The sequence below is a fragment of the Amblyomma maculatum genome, chromosome 10 (assembly GCF_055883805.1).
Source record: "Amblyomma maculatum isolate TAMU_Amacu chromosome 10, ASM5588380v1, whole genome shotgun sequence".
In the NCBI taxonomy this organism is placed as follows: Eukaryota; Metazoa; Arthropoda; class Arachnida; order Ixodida; family Ixodidae; genus Amblyomma; species Amblyomma maculatum.
Genome location: NC_139353.1, coordinates 34914964 through 34938268, shown reverse-complemented (window position 1 = coordinate 34938268; position 23305 = coordinate 34914964). Strand labels below are relative to the sequence as shown.

The 23305-nt window shown below is 43.7% G+C and overlaps 1 protein-coding gene across 2 annotated transcripts in view; it reads left to right on the top strand.

Annotated features, from left to right (window-relative positions):
- Nucleotides 1–23305, top strand: part of LOC146176135 (uncharacterized) — a 350013-nt gene that overhangs the window by 313131 nt on the left and 13577 nt on the right. For both annotated transcript variants that reach the window (XR_014701499.1, XM_084582463.1), the window contains exons 8-11: nt 2733–2864; nt 6494–6635; nt 15598–15761; nt 20894–21100. Coding sequence is in view for 1 of the 2 variants with exons in the window: in XM_084582463.1 (XP_084438589.1) it covers nt 2733–2864; nt 6494–6635; nt 15598–15761; nt 20894–21100 (645 nt within the window). In the remaining variant the exon portion in view is untranslated. The remainder of the gene's footprint in view (nt 1–2732; nt 2865–6493; nt 6636–15597; nt 15762–20893; nt 21101–23305) is intronic.

Sequence of the window (23305 nt, the reverse complement as noted above, 5' to 3'; positions counted from 1 at the left end):
TAGACAAATTTCATAGCATGTAATATGGATGGAAGATAAGGCCATTTAGGACAAAGTGAATTTGAAGAGAAGGTAGAAGTAGTGGGGGAAAGCAAAGATTCCAGTGAATTGAGGAGATTGGGACGTCTTTGGGGGATAGGGTTGGATGGTGCTGTATTGAGGTCAGTGTAGTTATGTCCTGCTGTGGACTTAACTAAGCTGTTGTTGATTTTATTGCTAGTGAGAGCAGTAGTCACTGCAAAGTTCCATTTGCAATATAAATTTTGGCTGCAAAATGTATTGTATGTATTGTGTGTCAGTGCTGTTGTTTGATGCCTCAGGCGATCATGCGGCGAACCTTTTTTTTTAATTGAGGAAACGTATCCAACTCGGAGGCATTGGGCGAGGTGGTAGTATAACTTCTTAAATTGTAGTAGACTCTGCAGTAGCTGGTAGTTGCTCCTTATGCAGATCGCATGTTACCGCCTTTTTTCTTTTCTTTCATTTTATCTAAAGCTTTTTTTAGCGCAAAAGCATTACTTTACGAAGTCTAACCAGCTCACCATTTCCTGCGTCATCGGATTGGAAGGCGCTGCCCACTCAGGCTTCGCCATTGAGATGGGGGGGGGGGGGGGGTGAAATTGAATTCCAGTCTTTCAGGATCCTTCTATCTTGAGCTAAACATGCCGCCCCTAGGCCACGCAGGCGTGCTCTTACAGCTCGTTTAAAGTGGGGATTGACGTCTATGTCACTCGAGAAGAAGACAATGATGTCATCTGCATCTACCAATGTCTACCAAGATAAACTACATGATGCTAGTGCTTTTGAACGTTATACTTTGTTTAGCCACATTAAACTTCTTCCATCTTTTCTTCTTTTTTTGCAGTTTTTCACATTATTCAGTATCTGAGCTGTACTAGCCCTTTTTTAATTATAGTAAATGGGATGTTAGCACATGGAGAAGTATAATTCCTCGATCTGAGTTGAAAGGCGCACAACGCACGTGTTTGCTGTGCGCATTCATTTAATTCAAGAATTGGGAACGCTGGCATTTAATTGAGTAGAAGGAGTGATACCGCTGACTGCCACATGTGATAAAAATCTGACTGACCTACAGCTCTAAAGACTATAAAAGCAACTTCACTAGCGGCCTTTTTTTTCTGAAGATTTAAGACGATGCCAGTCCAGTAAAGATTCTTTTTTTCTCAAACTAAACTTGGCCTATAACATGTACAGTGCACTGTGTTAGATACTCATGTATGGCATCCGCTCTGCTTAATAGCTGAAAATATGTGTTTTTTGAAGGAAAAGCAGAAGTGTCAGTTAACAGCACTCTGTGGCTACCAGGCACTATGCATACCAGACTAAATAGCATTCACTGGTCGAAGATGGCCGGGCACTTTAAGGTTACCTTAAGGTTACCCTAATACAAAGCATCCATATTCATGAAACTAAGAAGCAATAGAGAGGGTAGAATATATCTTTGAAACCATTATCTATGGAAAAGCGTGAAAGAACAGAGACATATTTGAAACAACTAAGACATGAAGACTGTGGTTTCCTTCGCTTGCCAAACTTTGTTTCATTCTTCAAGGGCAAGAGTTCTCACTGTGAGACATATAGCAGTGATAGCGAATTGAAAGTGCTCCTCTTCATGTGTGCAGGTTTGTCAAGGTCAACTCAAGTCAATATTTCTTGTTTTCAGTAGTGGAAGCTCAATTCCTGACAGTGACTAGTCACTCTGAGCTTCCTCTTATAACAACACGGTAAGGAGGGTAGTGCTGAGGTTAGCAGTCAAGTGTTCTACGATAGTTCCCACATATATTTGGTCCGTCTTCTCGGGAAATAAAGTGGAAGTCAATCATGACGTGAAATGACATTGAGAAGCAATGTTTGATGCACCAAGAGAGAGAGCAAGAGAGAAATACTTGATGCAGTAAGAGAAAATTTTCGTGACCACGCTTACAGTAGATACGTGCCGTAGAAAGCTCAAACATTATGAAGTGAACCTGCAGTCCTGTTAAGCCTTTCATAAACAGCTCTGCGCTCTTTTTCTTTTTTTTTAATTTAAGACACCGTCATTAATGAAGAGCGTTTGGTTGTAATGACATGCTTTCTGCAACATTGCAGTGCATGCAGAGTTTTGGCTCAATACAAGAGATATGTAATAGCGTAATCAGGGCCTATTGTCGCAGGCAAATCAATATAGAAGATGACAAAGTGGTGCTCTTGGAGATGACTTACCTCTGCAGTTATGAGCTGCAAGGAGACTCCAATTTTTCGAAGGTCGTGAGTTTGGGGAGGCAATGCATGCAGTGACCGCAGGGAAAAAATAAAACACAAAACTAGAGGAAAAGCTGGCTCTAAAGATGCAAAGAAGCCAGTTCGAATAGTCAAGAAGTGGAAGGCAGTGAAAGAACGTGCAGGAGTAGAGAAGGGAAAAAATTACGTACGGATAGTCGCAACCATGGGCAGCTCAAAGCATGAAACAGCTGCAGGAAGAAAATAAAGAAATGCAGGCGAAACAGCACTGCATGGAAGGTTTTGCTGTCCTTGACTCTGTCCGTTGTTTGTGTGTTTCTTGATTGTTGCCTCCTAAATTGTGCAAGACGTAGACTCATGAAGTCAAAAGTGTACTAACATCACATCTCAAGTGTGCTTTTAGAAGATTATTACTCTGGAAAAAAAAATGGAAATTCAGAAAAGGAGGGATGAAAAAACAACCTTTCTAATCATGCTGTCCTTCATTCTAGGACATTGGCGTCTCGCATCTCTCGGACGGGATTGCGCAGCAGCCTGACAGCGCCGACAAGGGGCTCAAAACACTGGTGCTGTGGAACAATGGCATTTCACCAGCTGGCATGAGGCACATCTCCCGGGCCCTGGTCAGTAGGCGGTCTTGATTTGTGCTGTGTCTTCTTTTCCTGCTGTACAGCTGGACCCAAGCGCTCTACAGATAGACGCACACTGCACTGAGGTAGAAGAACCAAGCTAAACAGAACAGGACTCGGGGATGGGGCGTGTTGTACTTTACATGAACCGCCAGTTCTTTATTGCACTCTTAATCTGCTTCCACATAGGTTTCAGATATATGTGGGACATTTAAAAAAGTTCCACTTATAGCCGGAATGTATGTGGAACCAGATTAAGAGTGTAGCAGCGCTTGCTGCGGTGGCTCAGTGGCTAGGGGCACTCTACTGCTGGACCCAACAACGTGGGATTAAATCCCGGCCACAACTGCCACTTTTCAATAAAAGCAAAAGACAAGGCACCTGTGTACTGCGCTATGTAAGCGCATATCGGAGAAATCTAGATGGTCAAAACTTCCAGAGCCCTCCACTATGGCGTGCCTCATAGCCTCTTGTAAACTAACCAACCAATCAATCTTCATTAGCAAAAAGGCTTTTCCTCTAATGCTGCGACATATGTAAAGCACATGCCAGTAAGAACGAAGATAATAATTGAACAGGCACCCCACTAGTGACCTTCTCTTTTAATAGTACTCCCAAGATCTCTTGTATAGTATCTTTTCATGCTGTTGTCATTAGCAGATCTTTTTCAGCCAGAGCCACGGCTAGCAGTGTCTGGTTCATGTGCACACCATTATGAGTACTTGTTAATTACGTAACTCATTGAGTCACATTTTGGAAATGTCTGTTTATAACTGTATTTTGCAAACTGTGACATGGTCAATTGTAGACATGCGGGGTCAAATTACCAGGGTGGCTGCTCTGCCGACGGTTGTCCTTGTGCCCCTTGTGTCTTGTGTTAACATGCATTAATTTTGATTTCATCATTTCTAAGGCTATGTAAACGCATAATTCCTAGAAGCCACAGAAAAGCATTGCTACACAACTAAGGTGACACCACGTTACTAACCACTGCTGTCTTTGGTGTGTATCATTGTTTTGCGGCACTTAAGCGCGCACTGCCTCACTGGCTGAGGTTGTTCTATCTCTGTGTCTCTACAAGTACTATAACGGGTCCCTTTACTGTCCACAAGAGGGCCTACTCCTGTGCCAGAAAGCTGCTTTGGGGATGCAGTATAACAAAAAGCGGCATCTAGTCTGCCTCCCTTGTCAGTCAAGGAGTGCTCATACATCTCAATCAGTAACAGTATACACGGCTCTGCAATGTCAAGGTCGATCACCACCCGCATGAGCAAAGTCTTCCTAGGGGACTCTAAGTTTGGCCAGCCATGCGTCAAGTATGTATGTTGTCACAAATGCAAGTGCATCTTACCATGGAGGTTTGACTACATGCTGCGTTGCTCCCAGGTTTACGAACCCTGTCCAACAGGAGCAATTCATGATGCATTCTGCAGCCAGTTCTGTCCTGCAGCCAGTTCTGTCCTGCAGCCTTACCTACTTCTGCAATGGCAAACGATCCTCAACTCAGACGTCGGTTCCTGGTCTTGCGAATCGTTATCAGCATGCACTTTGATGCACCAGGGACTAGAGACCTTAAGTTTAGCGCTGTCACTTACCGCTACCGTCTACCGCTAGTGTCAGTACACATGTGTAGATCACCCCGAGGGCGATATATGTCGCCACGTTCCTGTCAAATTCCGATGGACTCTACACGCAGGGACCAATCAGTGCGGGCTGTGCTGACGGCGCGCAGCCGCTGTAAGCGGCAGCGGTAAACGAAAAGTTATTATTACACCTTCAGCACATGAGTGATGCCCATGTCTTGTGTGACTAGCCTTTCTCGTTGCATTCGGTGGGGCAACAAAGTTACCGCAATCAAGAGTCTTGGCTAGCATGCATTTGGCATCCTGCATAGTTGGTGACTGCGAATATAGGGACTTCCTTTCTTATTCTTGCCTTATAGTTGTTCAACTCAGCTTCTACTCAGTGAACAATTAAAATTCAGCCTTATCTTCCATCTGAACTAGTGCCTAACGGCATACTCTTCAATTGAAAGGCGGTTTCTTGTCATCCAGTCCTTTGTGTTGTGCCTTTGCCATACATACGCACGGATGGGCAATGTCAGGAAGATTGCTCTGCTTTTCATCAGTACAAGCATCTCAAAGCATAAATTTTTATTGCCGCATTTCAAGAACAGTTGGGCTGCATTGTATACATCCCATCTTTGTCCTTGCTTTCGCAAGTTGCTGCCACCTTGTGAAGAATTTATTATTATTATTATTATTATCATCATCATCATCACCACCATCACCACCACTATCATCATCAGCAGCACCACCACCACCACCACCACCACCACCTTTACTTGAAATAATATTTCTTGAGCCGCCAATTGGGTAGAAATTTGTTTCAGAGATGATTACAAGGAGGTCCAACAGTTATCGGTTACTAAAGGAGGCTGACATCATCCAGCTAGTTTGGGCACTCGTCATCAGCCGCATTGCAGACACCACCTCAAATCGTATCTTCAAGTCTTGAAAGGTAGACCAGGTTGACATTCTGACTAAAGCAAAGCCTATAATCATGCACTCACTGTAATGTTACGCCAATGTCACTCAAGCATGGAATGGGTGCCTAAAAGCTACGCTTTAAAACATGAACTCTTGCACCCCTATTTGAGGCCTTGCAGCCTCCAAAATCACAAGCATACCTTTGGCAGGTGGCACAGGAGTGTCCACTTTTCTAACCACAAGGCTGTAATGATCCTATTGGGCTTGAAACCTCTACCTGAGAGAAATATCAGCGGCTTCTGGATGTTTCGTATTGTAGTCAAAGTCAACTAAACGGAAATTTCCACCACACATTGTATGATGCAGAAATGAGAGCATTATACTGCGTGCTTAATTTCATTACATTGGCAATAACATAGTCAGGTAGCATGCTGTAGAAGAGTAACGCTCACGTGTACAGGCTGCATCAATACTGATGATCGTCTGTGAATTTTTTTTTTCCTTCCTTTAGTTGTACATGATTGCAAACGATTCTTGTGTGCTCAGGACACTGCGCAGATCATGCTTTTCCTTTTATTGCACATTGAATATGATGAGAGAACGGCGATCCAATTGATTATTAGTACACGGGAAGGTCAACTTTTAATCGTCAGAGTGATCTACTGTGGACATCACTGAGTGTAACATTTCCTTGATGTGATGAAATTATCACTTTAGTGGAAGAATTCACCAATCCCTTAAACTTCTGCTAGTTTAATGACTTGCTAAGCAGCAGCAAAGTGAGCATTTCACTGTTTACCACGTTGGTGCAAACCGATGGTTTGCTCACAGAACTGTTTGTGCATGCGCATGTTGGTCCATTTGCAAGTATTTAAAGAAATGCGACAACGAACTTGAGCACTGCCACTTGTTGCCAAGGTTTAAGTCATTGAATTAAACTGGTGCTTTTCTTAGTGCGGAACTTCAGAATTACACCTTCAGATAGCTTAAACGAGTGCATTTAACGAAACTCCTGCAAAGAGCGAGGCAAAGCTCATCCAGAGCATTGAAATAATTCAAGATGGGGAACAACTTAGGCTGCCATTCTTTTCTGCACCTGTTCTGATTCCTGCGTACGCTCGCTGCTGTGCGCAGGTTGCCACGAAGTCTCTGATTACCCTCAACCTCGGCCACAATGGCATTGGGGACGATGGACTGCTTGTTCTGCGCGAGTCACTCATGCGGAACAAGTCACTCTGCAACCTGGGCCTGCAGAACACGAAGATCACCTGCGAGGGTTGGTCCTTCTGTATAGTCTGTTCTCTCAATATACACAACTATAAAGCTCGCATGCTGGGTGATGAGGTTGTAGTTGAAGTTGTTGAGGAAGTTGTAGTTCTTGATGAAGTTGAAGTTGAAACACAAAAAGAGCCAATTGGCATCTAGTCTAAGCAAAGAAATGAGGACTCCTAAAATAAGTATCAGTTGAGACGTTTTCTAGGCCCAACAGCTACAAGCCTTCCTGTAGCTCTGCTATAGCTATGCTATTGCTACTCTAGTAGAAGTCCTGAAAACTTCTTGCCTAGAATATTTCAATACCTTTCTTATACCATTGCTTCTAGCTGTAGCTAAATTTGCTATAGCTGTCCTAATGCTATGCTAGTAGACGTCTTGAAACCGTCTTGTCTAGAACATATCTATTCTTGTTTTAGATGTTTTTGGTCAGTTCCATACACTTTTACAGAATTATAAATTTTACTCTCTCTCTATCACCCCCATTGATTTTGTGCCATCTCTAGCTGTGTCTTAATCTGCTGTACAAAATGCAAGCCTTCAACAGTTCGCCTTATTCCCAGTTACCTGTATAATTTCTTTAAATTTAGAAAAATATTGTTTTTAAGGCAGAGCACTGTGTGACCTCACATGCAGAATTGAGGACAATGAGCACAAACTACAAATCGCTACACTGAATGGTGAATGCACATGCTGAGTGCTTCTTCAGTCTAAATTTTTATTGCACTCAGTCTACAAAAATAAAACCAATCAGCAAAGGAACACGTTGACATTACAGACTCGAGGAGCCCTTTTGAGAGGTCTTCTGCAAAAGTGAATTCCATATGATCTATACATTGGCAAAGAAACGCATAGTTAAGTTATTGGCATGCGTGTTAATGCACTGACGCAAGCTCATTAGAACTACCCACCCAGAAGGTCCTGCAAATTTTTCATAACTTGCATATATAGAACTCATGATGCGCATCTGTGTAAAATTTACAGCATTGCCAAGTAAATGCCATTGAGAACTATTTGAATATTTGAAATTTACTCCAGTTTATGAAGTTTATAGTGGCTGCATGATGCTTCATTTATTTCAGTAAACTTTCGCCTAACCGAGCATTATGTCAGGGTCTCCTGAAGTTTTTTCAAGGAGTGTTTTCCTTTAGCACAACTCTACAGAGCACTTCGTGCTCGTGAATAGAGCACAGTGTAAGCTCTCTTCATTTTCATACAGTAAGTAGACTGTCCACATTGTGCGGTCCGCTGGGTGTAGATGCCGGTACACATTTATCACTGGTTGGTCACCAAGGCATCACCAGTTCCAAATCCACTTCGCCACCATCAGCCTGGCTACTTATCTCCCGAAATATTTCTTTAATTAAGCCAGTCTTATGCCAGCTGCGTGCACGTAATCCCCTCATACAGTAGAATGTCACTTGAATGAACATCGTTTAAACGAAGTATTCAGTTGTACGAACTTTTTAAATCCCCCACTGAAGCTTCATGTAACACTGAGCAAATGCCCTTCATATTAATGAAATTCAGCGTATTGCTTATACAGTCAAATCTCTATATAACAAATCCTGCGGGACCGCAAAAAATCATTCATTATTTTAAATATCATTGTAATGAAAAATTTGCGATTATAAGCCAGTGGTCAAACCTAGGCATGCAAATGACGTACCTTGGCAGTGGGCACACGTGTAGACAAGCAAAACCTCAAATGAAAATGTTGCACTAACTCCAAAGCTGATTTATTTGAAGCAATCAATTATTTTCTTCTGCCACGTGCAGCAAACACTACCGTGCACTACATTACACCACTACAGCACATACACCTTCCACTTTGCGGAACACCTCGTCGCATGCGTGATTGCACTGAGCGATGAAAGTACGAACTTCGACCATGTGCAAAAAAAAAAAGAAAAAGAAAAAGAAACATAAGAGTTTGATATGATCTCATCTTCAATGCTCCCTGGAGGTTGAAAATCTGGAGTTTCAAAATCTTGTCTCGGTCTTTCAAAATGATTGCGGCGGTCGAGGCAATGCTACCTGTCTGTAGAGGCCGAATCACTTTTTCCCTGCGTCGATTTCTTGCAGTGAAAGCAGCTGTGTTCATATCTTCTTGGCACTTCGCTGGCTAATATCGTCGCTCTCGCACAAACTTTGCAATAAGATAATCCGCGGCATATAAAAGAAAAAAACTTTCAGCACGCTCGAACGCACAAACGACCGGCCCGCGTACCACCCAAGAAAAAAAACGCAAGTGGCTAGGCCTGCTGGCTACTGCGTAATAAACCATAGCTTCGTGGTGGCTCTAGGAGCTGGTACTAGATGTGCTGATGATGACAGCTACAGCCCATGGACCATACACACAGAAACAACGGTTTCTGTTTCACGCGAGAGTTGCAAGCTGCGGCACTGTTAATTTTAGCCGAATTCGTAATACTGATGTTCCAAAATTATAGAAGAAGAAATAAAATATGTTCATTATTCTGAAATATACACTATTTTGAAATTCGTAATTCTGAAACAGTTTTGCATTGAAAACATAGCAAATCTGCTGGGGATTCTTAAAAATTCGTTAATTTAAAAAATTTGTTAATGTGGCATTTGTAGTAACGAGATTTCACTGTATCAGTTCTACGAATATTTTCTGCAGCATCATCCTGTGGCTTCCAGGTCATACTGAAAACTTCAGGAGTCACAACTCGCACTTTTTGTTGCATATACTTTCACTTTAACAACTACACTTCATTACTGCGTGAGAAAAAGTGGCCATTTTAGCTTCAAACTGAATTGGATGTCTAAGTAAGCTTGTAGCCAGCAAAATGCATAGCTGGTTTTGCACGCTTAATTGGCTCCACAGCCATAGCCAGAGCTTCATCCCTACTAGGCCTTTTAGCTCCAAGAAAGGCGTACGTCTGCATGCTGGTTAACCATGATCTGCTGAAGCACTGATCTGCTTGGAGGAACTGAAGACCTTTGCTGCCCAGCAGACCCTTGTGCCACACAGTGTTCACGACAGCTTGAACTCAGTGACTGAGGTCAAGCTAACCACTGAAGTCCTAAGATCAAATTTGCTGCAAAAGGTTACTGCATTCTTCATTGCAAACGAGCGCAGTGACAAATAAATGGGTTGAGATATGATTTGAACACACAGTATTGCTTGAAGCTAATGCAAATAATCTTCCACGCACTTATTTCAGTTCAGCAAACTTTCACTCCAGCAGACTTTTTCCCAAGGTCCCTTGAAGTTCGTTCAAGTGAAGTTTCACTGTGCTTCTAATCTCATATCCATCCACCTAACCTAACCAAAGCACTTTCTACGGGGACCTTTGTGAACGGAAGAAGCCGACAACGATTTTGCTATGCAATTGCTCAGTGAGCGTGAAAATCACAGCATGGCGCTGATGGCAAAGAAAGAAAAAACAAACAAACAAAAAAAAAGGCAGCTGACTGGCTTCATGTACATTCGTTTAACGTCCACTCAAGGTATTCATACTTGAAACAATGTATAATCAAATCAACCAAGCTTGAAGTTTGAAATGCGACTACGGCAGGCCACATATAGTAACACATTAGGCAAGGAGTGGTTTTCTGTTCAGTCTTGCTTGGACATTTATGAGTTGTTGCACTGCCTGAGGGCAGCAACTCATAGACTTATTGTTATTTGCATGCCTGGCAAGGCAACCAGAATCTGGGCATACACTGATCACGTACTACAGATTCAGAATTACTAGTGAGATACAGACAGCTGCTGACAACATGTGTATATGACATTCATAGACAGGGCAAGATCCATGCAACGCATGCTTTTGGCTTCAGGTGGACGCATAGATGATCACCGGGTTGAAGTCTTGAAGGTAAAGAGCTGCCTGACGATCCAACAAATTAAGGTCACAGCTGTTCAACAGCTTTATGCTGTGCCATTTTTGTATGTGTACTTTAGACTACATAGAGAATTATCAGTGCATAGGATGCCAAACAGAGAAAGCACCTACTAGAGAAACTTCTCCTCAATCTAGGGACTGGAAGAGAGCTGAAAGGTGATGGCCTGGTAGGTTCCCTCTCCATTTCATTTGATAGCAGAGTGATGCAAAAAGTGAAAGCAGCCAGATCTGTTTCCAACATTCTTGTCTCTGTGGTTCCAGAGAATACAATAGAACTTTTTGTAGTGGATGTGATGAAAACCTCATGTTCTTGCAGTCTGTGTAATTAGTTTTTATGAATTGCCTAGCACAGTTCCTAATCGGTCAGTAGCAGACGACGCTGAGACCAAGGAGAGGTTGCACTGACGAGGGCATCACTGCCAGTGTCATGCATAACTATATAGTAATATAGCACATCTGTGTTGTGGCAGGGACTTGGTTGAACCTCTGCGTATGTAGAGGCATGGACATAGGTTAATGGAGCAAGCTTTCCCAATTTAATGCGCCTTCCCTACACCTTTTTATTTTAAGATAAAAAGAGCACAGGACAATACACAGCAGGCCTCAGAGCAAGCCAAGTGACACTCTACTGAACTGCATGAACCGATTTCGCCAAGCAATCGTCATTTACCCGCACTCATCAACATCGCTTTTACTAATATACGGAGTATTCTACCTAAACGCCATCAGGTTCACAGTTTCATTGAAGTCACAGACGCCGACATGGTCATACTCACAGAAACTTGGCTGCACCCAGAGATAGAAGACCACGAATTGTTCCCTTTAGACTTCCATTTCACCACATACGGCAAAGATCGCACTAACCGAAAAGGGGGAGGAGTTCTAATAGCCGTTCATAACACTCTGCAGTCCTCGATTATCCGGCATGATAATATCCTAGAAATGATCTGGGTATGCCTTCACAACGCCTCCGGAAAGCTAGTGTTCGGTGTCTGCTATAGACCCCCAGACAGTCACGTATCATTCGCCGATTCCCTACGCCATGAATTAACGATTATGAGGAATGAGTATCCCAAAGCACTCATGTTTCTGTTTGGTGATTTCAATTACCCACAAATTAACTGGCCATTGCTCTCGACACTAAGTTCGACACCTGCAAACGAACAGAAACTTTTTCTAGAACTAACCCTTGACTTTAACCTTCAGCAAGTGATAACAAGTCCAACGAGAGGAGACAACATCCTAGATCTCTTGCTCACAAGTCAACCGGACGACGTAAAATCCATTACTGTCCTTCCTGGATTAAGCGACCACAACCTTGTTCACATCTCTATGACGCTACCTTTAAAGAAGAAATCACCAACCAGCAAACTGATAAAAGACTACAAAAGGGCTGATTTTGATGCTATGAACAATGATCTTGAAAAATTTTTCCACAACTTTCGTTGCACCTATCTAAATCGCACACCTAACTCGAACTGGAATTTGTACAAAGACGCCCTACTACATTTGGAAAGTAAGCACGTTCCAACACTACTTATTAAATCAGATACCAAGAATCAATGGTTTAACAAACGCCTCAAGTCTCTCCTTGGCAAAAATAAGCGCCTGTATCGAACAGCAAAACTTCAAAATAGTCCCTTAGCATGGGAAAAATATCGCTTGTGCGCCCAACAGTATACCACAGAACTGACAAGTACTAAAGATAAGTTTTACTCTCAAGATTTACTATCAATCCTTCACTCTAACCCCACAAATTCTGGCGCATGCTATCTAATAAACCACAAGATCGCCATGTACAACTCCTAGATGCTGATGGAGAACCAATCAAAAACTATGACTGTGCGACCGCGCTCAACAATTACTTTACGTCAGTTTTTTCCGCTGCTAACGTTACTGCTAATGAACACATTCCAGAAATCTCACTCTCAGAAATGCCTAAAATCGAAATTAACCCTGATGGTGTATCAAAGCTTATTGCCTCACTGAAAATATCTACATCTGCCGGCTGCTATCAAATTAACAGCAAGCTACTAAAAAATACCATTTCATTGTCTAGCCAGGTACTTCATCTAATTTTTACGCAATCCTTAGATACCGGGGTTGTCCCTGACGATTGGAAAAAAGCCCAAATTACACCCATATTTAAAGCGGATGACCGCACGTGCCCTAACAACTATTGTCCCATTTCCCTCACTAGTATACCGTCTAAACTACTTGAGCACATTATTTTTTCCAATCTTATGACCCACCTAGAATCAATGAACTTTTTCTATCCGAATCAACACGGCTTCCGGAAGCAGCTGTCATGTGAGACCCAGCTCGCCGAATTCACCCACGACATTCTACAATACTTAGATAACCTTGTCCAGAACGACGCTGTCTTTCTCGACTTTTCAAAAGCATTTGATCTTGTTTCCCATAATCTTCTTCTTTTTAAGTTGTCATCGCTCGGCATTCCACAAACCTTGCTCTCCTGGCTAGAGCAGTTCCTTAAAGGACGTAAGCAGTTCACCTGTGTTAATAACTGTCGCTCAGCTTTTTCCGACGTAACATCTGGCGTACCTCAAGGTGCAGGCTTATCACCTCTTTTATTCCTCATCTACATCAACGACCTACCGATCAACATAAAATCAACGCTACGTTTATTCGCAGATGACTGCGTAATTTACAGCCCCATCCACGGCGCTAGCGCCATTGCCGCTCTTCAACAGGATCTAACCACTATCTCAGCGTGGTGTAACAAATGGCACGTGCCTCTTAATCTAAATAAATGCCAATACATATCAGTCTCCCGCAAAAACACAGTTATTGATAGCACTTACAACATAAAATCGGTCGCCGTCACGAGAACATCATCTTATAAATACCTAGGAGTTGTGGGCGATTCCTCTGCCCGAGGGATGCGCACGACAAACACACAGTGGGCCGTATAACAAACATATTTAATCTCACAGGGATCTTGTCGTCCGGGTGGCTGCGGGTCGTTTCCGTGGAGAGCCGGGAGGGAAGCGGGAGCGACGAGCCAGGGATCAGGAAGCGCCAGGGACCAAGAAGAGCGCGACGGCGGCGCGTGCCTTCTTTTATAGCCCCCTCGCGCGGGACCGGTTATCCCCGCGCGAGCGGGGAGAGGGAAACAGGCACGCGCGCAGGGAGCATTGGGAAGTGGCGCGGCCTTCAAATGCGCGGCGCGCCACGAGCCCTACAGAGTACACATCACATCATCGCTGTCATGGACAACACACATTCAGGCCATCTGTTCCAAAGCATCACGCACACTTGGTTTTCTCCGGCGCAATCTAAAATCTGCATCACCTGAAGTAAAAAAGTTGGCATACATAACATTCGTACGTCCTAAATTGGAGTACGCGTCATCTGTCTGGAATCCATCACAATCGTATCTCATCTCAGACCTTGAAGCCATTCAAAATCGCGCCGCCCGTTTTATTACATCGCAGTACTCAAGAAATACCAGCGTAACATTACTAAAACGATCCCTCGGCCTTCAAACACTAGCAACTCGTCGTGTTATTTCCCGGCTATGCCTCTTTCACTCTTTCTTTTATCGCTCACCAAGACATTTGTTGCTGCAGCCACCCCCACGTACGTCATCCCGCCTAAACCACAGTAACCCAATCGCACGCATTAAAACCCGCACCTCCGCAATGAGCAATTCATTTTTTCCCGACGCCATAGTGCTCTGGAATGGCCTTCCCGACAACGTAATTACATGCTCCGATCGCCGCCTTTTCCGTGAGAAACTGGCTAATCACTTCTCATAAACATATTCATACTGCGACACCGAAGTGCCAACTGTTCCTTGTTTTCTTTTTGTATGTTTATTTCTTGCTTTTAGTTTGTATATTATTTTACACTTTTTTTGGTACCCCGTGTATTTTTCCCCCTTTTCTTTCTTTTGTGTTCTCTGCTACTACCCTCCAACCTGTATGTATGCCCCCCCTTATGTAATGCCTTCGGGCCTTTAAGGGACAAATAAATGAAATGAAATGAAATCAGAGAGCGCACTGGCATCCACTGCTAACCTGCACACACCGCAGCTGCCAGTTTCAATTGGTGAACGCATGAAAAATGTTGCATACTTCAATAGCCTGCTCCATTTACTCATGCCCCCACACATGCACCTCGGCATGTTCTTTGTACTGAGCTGGGGTTTTCTTTCTTTTTTTCATTTGCTGTTATGAAGCTATAGAAAGCACTGATAGCTCACTGTTCAATTTGTTGATAGGGACAAATCCTTTAGATGCATGCACACCAAAGACAATTCCATACAATAGTTTTCCATATATATTGACTGTTCCGCTCTCTCTCTAGGTATGTTTACATTTATAGATGCATTTGTCACAGAGGAAATTGGAATTGTCCTGCCAGCCAGTACAAACTCATGATGTCCCCGCTGGAAAAGGGCGGCCTACCCCGGTTTTTAAGTGAATGACGGTGTCGCAGGACCTCTGTGATCTGCACCCAAAAATTGGGGTTGATGTGCGCACCTCATCCACGAAACGGGCTCGTGATGATCACAAGTGCGCTTCATTTATTGGGCTTTTTTATATTTAATAAGCATTTTTGACACGAGTGGCCCTCCTGTGATTGCAACGTGGCACCCTGTTTGTGGCGGCCAACGTCCAACCGTCTTCAGCGATACTTGAAAGGCGTAGTGACCACATTTCCTTCCACTTGTTCTCACCAAAATTTGGCATTTCACGAATCTGTTGATGCTTCTCCAGCAGCAGTCAGGAATATTTGTGTTCCCACTGCTCGCTACAAGCTCAGGGCATAGATGACGATGCCAGCAGAATTGGGGGCTCTGCGGTCGCTGTGTGGCAGTGGATGGAAATGTGTTCTAGCCTCGGGTGTGTGCATTTACAAGACAGGTCAATGTCATCAGAGTCTGCCTATGAAAGGAGTCTTCGATGGCGATACCTACATTTCGTTTTTGAATCTTTCCTTAGCTCATATGAAAGCTCTGTTTTCAACTAAACTAGCCGATTTGTGGTTCGAGTGTGGTAATCATGTCGATGCAGCTGTACGCTCGTTGCGCTTACTGGAGACTGTGCATGTGCCTCGCAGGTGCCATCGCCTTGGCCGAGTTCATCGCCGACAGCCAGATCATTGTGAGGCTGGACCTCCGGGAGAACAAAATTGGCGTCGGGGGACTCATGGCTCTGGTCCAGTCACTCAAGCTGAGCAAGAGCGTCACACGGCTAGACCTGGACCAAGTGAACTCCGAAAAGGTGAGGCCACGTGACGACGTGCTCTTGGTGGCGCTTGACATCTTGCTGTCCGAAAGGACGGGCAGACTAAAGTTCCTTGAAGTTCTCTAAAGTTGGTGCGAGACCAGTGAAGCCAAGTATACCAGACTTGGAACAACCTCGCGAGTGTACTCACGAGGATTATTGATCTGTTGGTTGGTTAACTGTGTTTGCTGCATGTCTACTTCGAGTTCTTGGTTAGTTTGCTGTCACCATGTCATCTGATCTGCTAGTCTTCAGCATTATCTCAGTAGAGCAGCTGGCTCTAGTAGACAGTGGTTCCGGGTTCGAACCTCGTATCGGAACAGATTTTTCTTCGACGATCAAGTTTCTCTGAGAGCCGTTTAGCTTGCTTTGTAGGCATATGCTGAGCTTCGATGGATGCTAGTGAGTTATCACCCCCTATTAATCTGCCAATAAGGAAGGTCCTTTAGCATTTAACTTTTTTATGAATAACAATTGCAAATGTTATTTATGCTGCAGTGTTTATCACATATAGTATACTCTTTTCTCTATCATCCACACTATTGTGCACGAGAACATACCGTGGCGCCACCTCGCGGAAGCTATCGCGTGACAAACTAAGTGGGATAATGCATGTTGAACGGCTGCTGTAGGATGCTTTCCTAGGCAGTTTAGTTGCGTGTTAGTATTATGTTAATTTATTTATTTAATATACATCTCGGTCTGGGCCTTTATAAGTCTAATTAGAGGTATTAGACCCACACATTCGGCAAGTAAGCACTTCACCAAATCAGAGTTATCGAAGTTGGTGAGTATTAACTACTGCGACGACGACGTGCACCAGCTGCAGCACTGCAGCTGCTGTTCAGGAAAAAAAACAAACTGTCACACAGCCAGTCAGAGGTATGCAATCACTGAATCCAGGTAATAAGATTCCTCTGCAAGAGCAGCATACCTGTCAGGTGCCCGACAGATACTGAGCGCCTTCAAGTAGTGCTGGCGGAAGTGGCACCCGTTCGCCTGCTCCCTTGAATTCACCTAGTAGAGCAGACAAGTTGGACTGTGGGGAAGACGTGGATTAATTTTTATGCCAAATTTGAAGAAGTGCGTTTTACACAGCGAAACCTTGTGCACCGGCTACTATGATTGGCATGCTTGGTTCGGGCGGATATTTGTTTTCCCCGCGCAAAGTAGTTTTGTTGACGCATACCTCAGCACATCACAACATGCATGTAATGCTCTATCTCTTGTTTATTCACATGCTCTGTCATTCGAAATTACTAAAGCACCGGAGAAGCTGAGACAACAATCGTGCACACCACTGCCCATGGCGGCAAGCTCTTCTGGTTCACTTCAGTGAAACTTCCGTGTCAACGCATCCATTGAGAAGAATTTGAGACCTTCTGACTTTTGCTCGATTCTTCTTTTCTCTAGAAGGGTACTGCTTCATGAGAAGCCGGAATATTATCCGTCCTGCCAGCAATACGTCTTCGTTACTTTCACAAGTGATAAGCGCAAATTAAAACATGTGCGCCATTCTTTCTGCTGCCCACTGAACTGTTTAGTGCGAACTCCAGGAACGAAATATTGCTCGCTGAAATATCTGCTGCACACATGAGAATGACCACTTGCTTCTTTTCCAATTCAGATCTTGATTAAGGAAAATTCCATGAGCTTCTTTTTCGGGTAGCAGTGAGAGCTTGCACTGGGTTTCTTCACTTACATCTGTGTACAGAGCCGTAACAGACTCAGCATAAACACCAGCAACCTGAGCAACAGTGCAAGTTTAAAAAGTGCAATGCTGGCACTCGTTATCTAGCAAAGCTACAGAAATAAGCACGACTGTTAGCTTTTAAGACGCCCAAATTCAATCGGGCGTCTGCTTCAGCAGCAGTAAGAGGAGTCACGGGGTTCCACTTGCTTTCCTAGGTCGATGCTAGCACCAGTCACTCCGGTTGGGGTGCTCGCACCCAATATGCTCCGGATAAAAACACTTAGTTGCAGCTTCTTGGGGTTCTGATGATTAACAGCCAGTGATTGGATGGAGCCGATTCACATTAATTAGGGAAGCAGAGCAGATGACATTCACTTCAGCAGCAGGAATTGTGGGCATGCCCTTGCTCCCACAATGTTTTCTCCTCTCGTTTATCTTCTGGTGCTCAGGCAGTCGAGGCTTGCGCAATGTTATTTAATAAAATGCACTAGCCAGCAGCACCTGACTAGAAACTCTCAGCACTAGTTGTACAGTATGGTATTCCTAAAGCAAATGGAGCCATCTGCAGAAAATAAATGACAGGCATAGAGAGTGAGTTCATAAGTTGGATGCTCTCCACAACTGAGCACAGTGGTAGGCTTGGTAGGCTGTGAAACGTTGCTGTGCAGTAAAAGCTTAGCACAGTGAAAAGGTAAAGTGCATGGAGCCAGGGGCTGATTGTGATTATCTGTGCTAGGAGTCAGTGATGTAGATGTCGGGAACATAACCACTGCTGTTCTCTTGTTTTAACAACTCTAAGTCGTCTTCATCTGTGACTTTGAACAGTGCGTAATCTTCTCTTTAAATATCGAGAAAGGTCAGCAAAGGTTCCTTTGCTGAGAACTCCTTCAGACTCTTCTTGTACAATTGCTACTGTGTTGTACCGCTGCCTGTTTAGTTCAAACTCTACAAGATTGAATTGGTTTGAAAGCATAGTAGTGTGACCATGCATGCATGGCATCACTCAGGGCCATTTCAAGTTCCAGCTGCCACAGGACTCCTTTCGACTGCCATCATTTGCAGCAGCAAGCATTCTTTTGTTGAGCAACGTTTTTTGTATTGATCGTTGGGTTATTTTGCTGTTGGACTGTTTACTCGATCATGCCGAGTCAAACGCTCTGAAAAGTTTTCATCTTAGCAACCAATATTTTGAATTGTGTATCATTGAGTAGAATATACGAAGCATATTTTTTTTTCATTTCCTGCTAGATTATATGGAACTGGAAATTGTACCCTTTTGTAGCTGGAAACTATGCATTTCCAGAGGGGAAGCATTTCTAGCTGGGTTGCGAAACTGGAAATCGAGCCCAACTGGAATATTTCTTGCTTCCAGAGCGGGACATTCTACTTTCAGCCTGCTTTAGCTGGATAACTTTCATTTCCAGCAAGAACTGGAAATGGGCATTGAGCCACTCCATTTGGAAGTGCAAATTTCCGGCTCGAGCCTCCACTTATTTTCACGTGGGAATACTGAGTGAAATGAACAGAGACACGTTATAGCCTCACTCATATACATGGTCGGATCTAATGTATGATGGTGTGTGGAGACGTGCGAGGGTGGCGCAAAATAATTGTATAGAGAGAACTACATTGGCCACAGTCTTGCCATTTCGCCGTGCCTGTCTGAAGAGTGAAGAAAGAAGAAGAAAAAAAAGAAAAAAAGAAGCAGAAGAAGGAGAAGAAGAAGAAGAAAAAGACGGAGAGAAAAAAGAAGAAGATAGATAACTCTGTAGTTGGTAGAGGCGAACAACAACAGCGAGTTGCTAGGACAGAAAGTTCAGTGTTGTGACGGCGGTGTGCCCCGGAGTTCGACGTAGAGACAATGTCATACTACTAGAAGTCTTCTACACCCGAATAAGAATGGTCAACGACGAGAGGCAAGGGGTGTTCATATGTGAAGTGATTCTCCTATGGCATAAATAAAGCTGAAACCATAGAGTAAACTACTCTGTGCAAAAAAAGTATCTTTACTTTGAAGCTGAACCTAAGTTGAGCCCTTCAGCATGGCTGCTTTCCATCCATATACTCAGTGAAAAATTAACAGATGCAGTTCAGTCTGTTCCCTGCACCTCTCTCTGTTTGGATCTGGCTGGCTCCTGCCCGATTGAGAGGGCAGGCAAATGAGCTGGTAATGTAGCTATACCATAGTATGTTAACCTGGACCCTTTGCAATCCCCTGGCCAAGCCCACCATCCAAGACGGAAGCTATTCAGTGCAGAGAACACACCTCCGACCATTGTGGCAACCTCTGTAAGAACGAGAACGTTATTGACTCTCTCCGCACCCATCTGCACATGCACTAGACTCCTTGATCAAGTTCTACTCAGACTGCTCAGACTGACATAGGCTTTCGTCTTAAAATATACTCAGCACTTTGTGCATGCTAAAACTGCCTCAAACTATGCGCCAATTTGGCCCTTTGTCTTCAGGAATGCCCTGTGGCCATTCGGTTTTGACAATTCATCCCCCACTCCCTTCCCCCATCTTTTAGACCAAAAGTGCTTGGCTTACCTCATGTCAGCTGCAGTGTTTGAATGTGGGTGACCAAATAAATACTGCTACTGCTACTAATATATTACTTTGTTCACAATATGTCTGCATTGTTTGGAAACAGTTGATAATTAGAAGTTCTGACTTCTTGCAGTAGTGGGACAAAAAAGACATGTGAACATGCCTAAACTGCATGGAAGCATCGGACCAGGGATGCCTGTAGAACTGTCTTTCGGCAGTGTTCGGGTTTATTTGCGAAGCTGAACGTATGTGCAGCACGAGACATGCACCGTTGACGAGTTGTGCATTGTTTCATTTTTATATGTATACACCGTTTCCAATTTCTTCCTCCATCTGCCTGTTCTTTTCAGTGCTTTTGGGTTTGACGATTTTTTCTGCTCTGTCATATTTGCTTCTTCAAGATTTATCTTTTTTTCTTTCTTTTCATGGACCTTCAATCTTACTCTTCTTTCTCTGATCTGATGTAGATCTTGCTCATCCCATTACATGGCCAAGCCATTGTAGCTTTTCTTTTTATTTATCTCAATTTCAACCTGTATCTGTGTGGCGCATTTCTGTCGAACTTCGATGTGCTTTGATTTGATATATTCATATTTGTTTTGGCACCAGTAGAAACTAGAAGCTGATCTAGCTGCTCTACAGTAACACCTGAAATGGAGGTACAAAAACATTGACACCTGGGTGCTGTGTTTGTCTTCTTGTGTATCTGTTTGTCCATGATGTTTTGCAATAATTTCCAACCACATTTCAGCTGCTGGGAATTTTAAAAGTTGGAGAATTCCTCATTCACAGTACCCAATCTGCTTTTCGAGGATCACGAAAGGTGGCTTTTGTGGTAGCCTTAATTACAAATCGATGGCGGTGTGTCGCGTGTTTGCACGCGCAGGACACCCAGGACAGCGTGCAGGACCAGCGGAAGCTCCTCCTGGAGATTGGCGAGCAGTGCCGCCGCAACAAGAGGCTCCTCCGCCTGGCCTCGGTGTCCAGTGTCTGTAATGGCATCTCGGGTCCCAGCGCACCCTCTCTGCAGGACACTGGTCACCTTGCCAATGGCAGCGTTGTCACAGCCTCTACTGCCACCACCACAACCCAGGTGGGTTCCTTTGTTGTTTGCTTATTTATTGGTCTTGTCTGCAGTTCTGTCAGCTTGTCATTGCTTTGTTTGATGTAGAATCTCTGTGGGACCAGGTCCGTATTATGGATTCGCATCATTATCGAAAGTATCGCTACCTTCCTAACCTTGAGTCATGGTGGAAACTCCGGAACTTGATGTTGGCACCACTTTCGGTTCTGTAGCAGCAAAGCTGGTTCCGGAGTTTTCACCAGTTAAATGATTTGAGGTTTGGGAGGTAGTGGTACTTTTGATAACGACGCAAACTTAAAATGCCGAACCCCAGTCTCGTGCGCGTTCACAAAAATTACATTCGTACTATTGCGCAAACAGTGACGGTCAAAAATCTGTTTACAACTGACAGGTTTTATCTTCAAGTAATTCACCACCCAAACCTTGCACTGTGTCTAATGCTTATGGTGTTGCAGTGCGAGAGCAGGTAGTGCTCAACTTAAAGCACGTACGCACCGGCGGCTGCTGCATTTTTATCACCCACATTGATGTGGGAGAGTGTTCAGGCCACCCGGAATTCCTCACTGCACGTTCGCCATGGTAGTTGAGTAGCCGTGGCATTTGCCATAAGCTGATCCTAAGGGACGAGGTTGAACAGGGCCACGGCGGCCACTTTTTGATGGAGGCACTATGCAAAAATGCCCATTTGCTGTGCTGTGTCAGTGCATGCTGAAGGACTCTGCATGGCCTAAATTAGTCTCGAGCACTTCACTGTGGTGTCCTCCGTAGCCTGCAGCACTTTTGTGATGTTAAACACCGCGTAACGCTTACTACCCTTACCAGTAGAATTCTGCACATTATGCACAATATGTTGAGGAGGGAATTTTTCAAATTCTTATTATACCAGAACTCATTTATCCATGATCGATATTTTGCTTTCTACAGTAAGGGTGTTGACTCCATAATAAAAAAAATAAAAGTTAGATGAAGAAATCACTGATAAATCATGGTATATAAATTTAATGCACAGGATATAGCATGGCAAAATAATACTATGCCATGAAATTGTTAAAGGGAGTAATATAGGAGACCTAAACATAATGAGTGGTGCAAAGAGGACAAAAATACATCAAAAGAATGGCATAGGATGCAGCACTCGAAAGTCCTTTCCTTGCTATCTGGCATCGCTTGGCATCACGGAGCTTGACATGCTAAAATGACATCGGCCATGAGGGAGGTTGTAAGGGAAGATGCCAAATAATTTTGATGACCAGGGGTTCCTGACGTGCGCTGAAATCCATTGACCAAATATTGGTACTGTGTTGGCAGTGCCCGGCCCAGCATAGGGCCGGTGCATCGCCTACGTAGTGCCAATATTGGGCTGATGGTTCGTGCCTTGTCCTTGTGGTCAGCATTATCAAATGCCTCAACCACAAAGCCACTGCAGTGGGGCTCTTGCTGTCTCCTTGTCTCCTCCTCACTTTTTGTTGTGCCTTGTCTGTTGCAAACAAGCCAAGTTTTTTTATTCAGCAGAAGAACTGAATAAGCGATAAACATTTGGTTGCAAAACCAAGGTGATATTATGAGGTGGGATTTCAAAACAAAAAGAGGCATGCTTGTTTTCTATACCATTGCACTTCAAAGGGAGTAATTTTTACGTAAGCTCTTGAAGCAAGCTAAGTGGTGCAAAATAGTTTCAAGTTTATAAATTGCCTGCAAATTATATGAAGTTATATACATATTTCACTCATTATTGAGCTAGGGATGTACTTCTGTCAGTAACAGACTGAAAAAAAAAAAAAGTTGAGTGTCAGTGCTTAAAGAATTTTGTGTGTTGTGGCCAAACATTAGTTTTTTCTTGAATGCAATCAAAAGATGTTTTGATTGGTGCTGTAAATCCCTTACTTTTTGAAAGCACTTACTTTTTGTGATTGCCAGAAGCGTTGCACAGTTAGCGGCAAATTTATCTTGGGATAAATACTTTGTTACGCCTGTGAAACTTCCAGTTTTCAGGCAGCATACATCTTTTATATTAGCCTGATTGTACTATAAGGCTTCGCTAAAAAGAGTCGCATATGAAGAAACCTTTAAGAGTTAATAGGTTCTCGCTCGACGGTCATGTAGTTATGCTGTTGGGATATTTGAGGCGTCTTAAATAGTGACCAATGGGGGAGAGAGAGAGAGAACCCTTTAATGAAAGGCCATGGCTAAAGGCACGTCAGAGGGACCCAATTC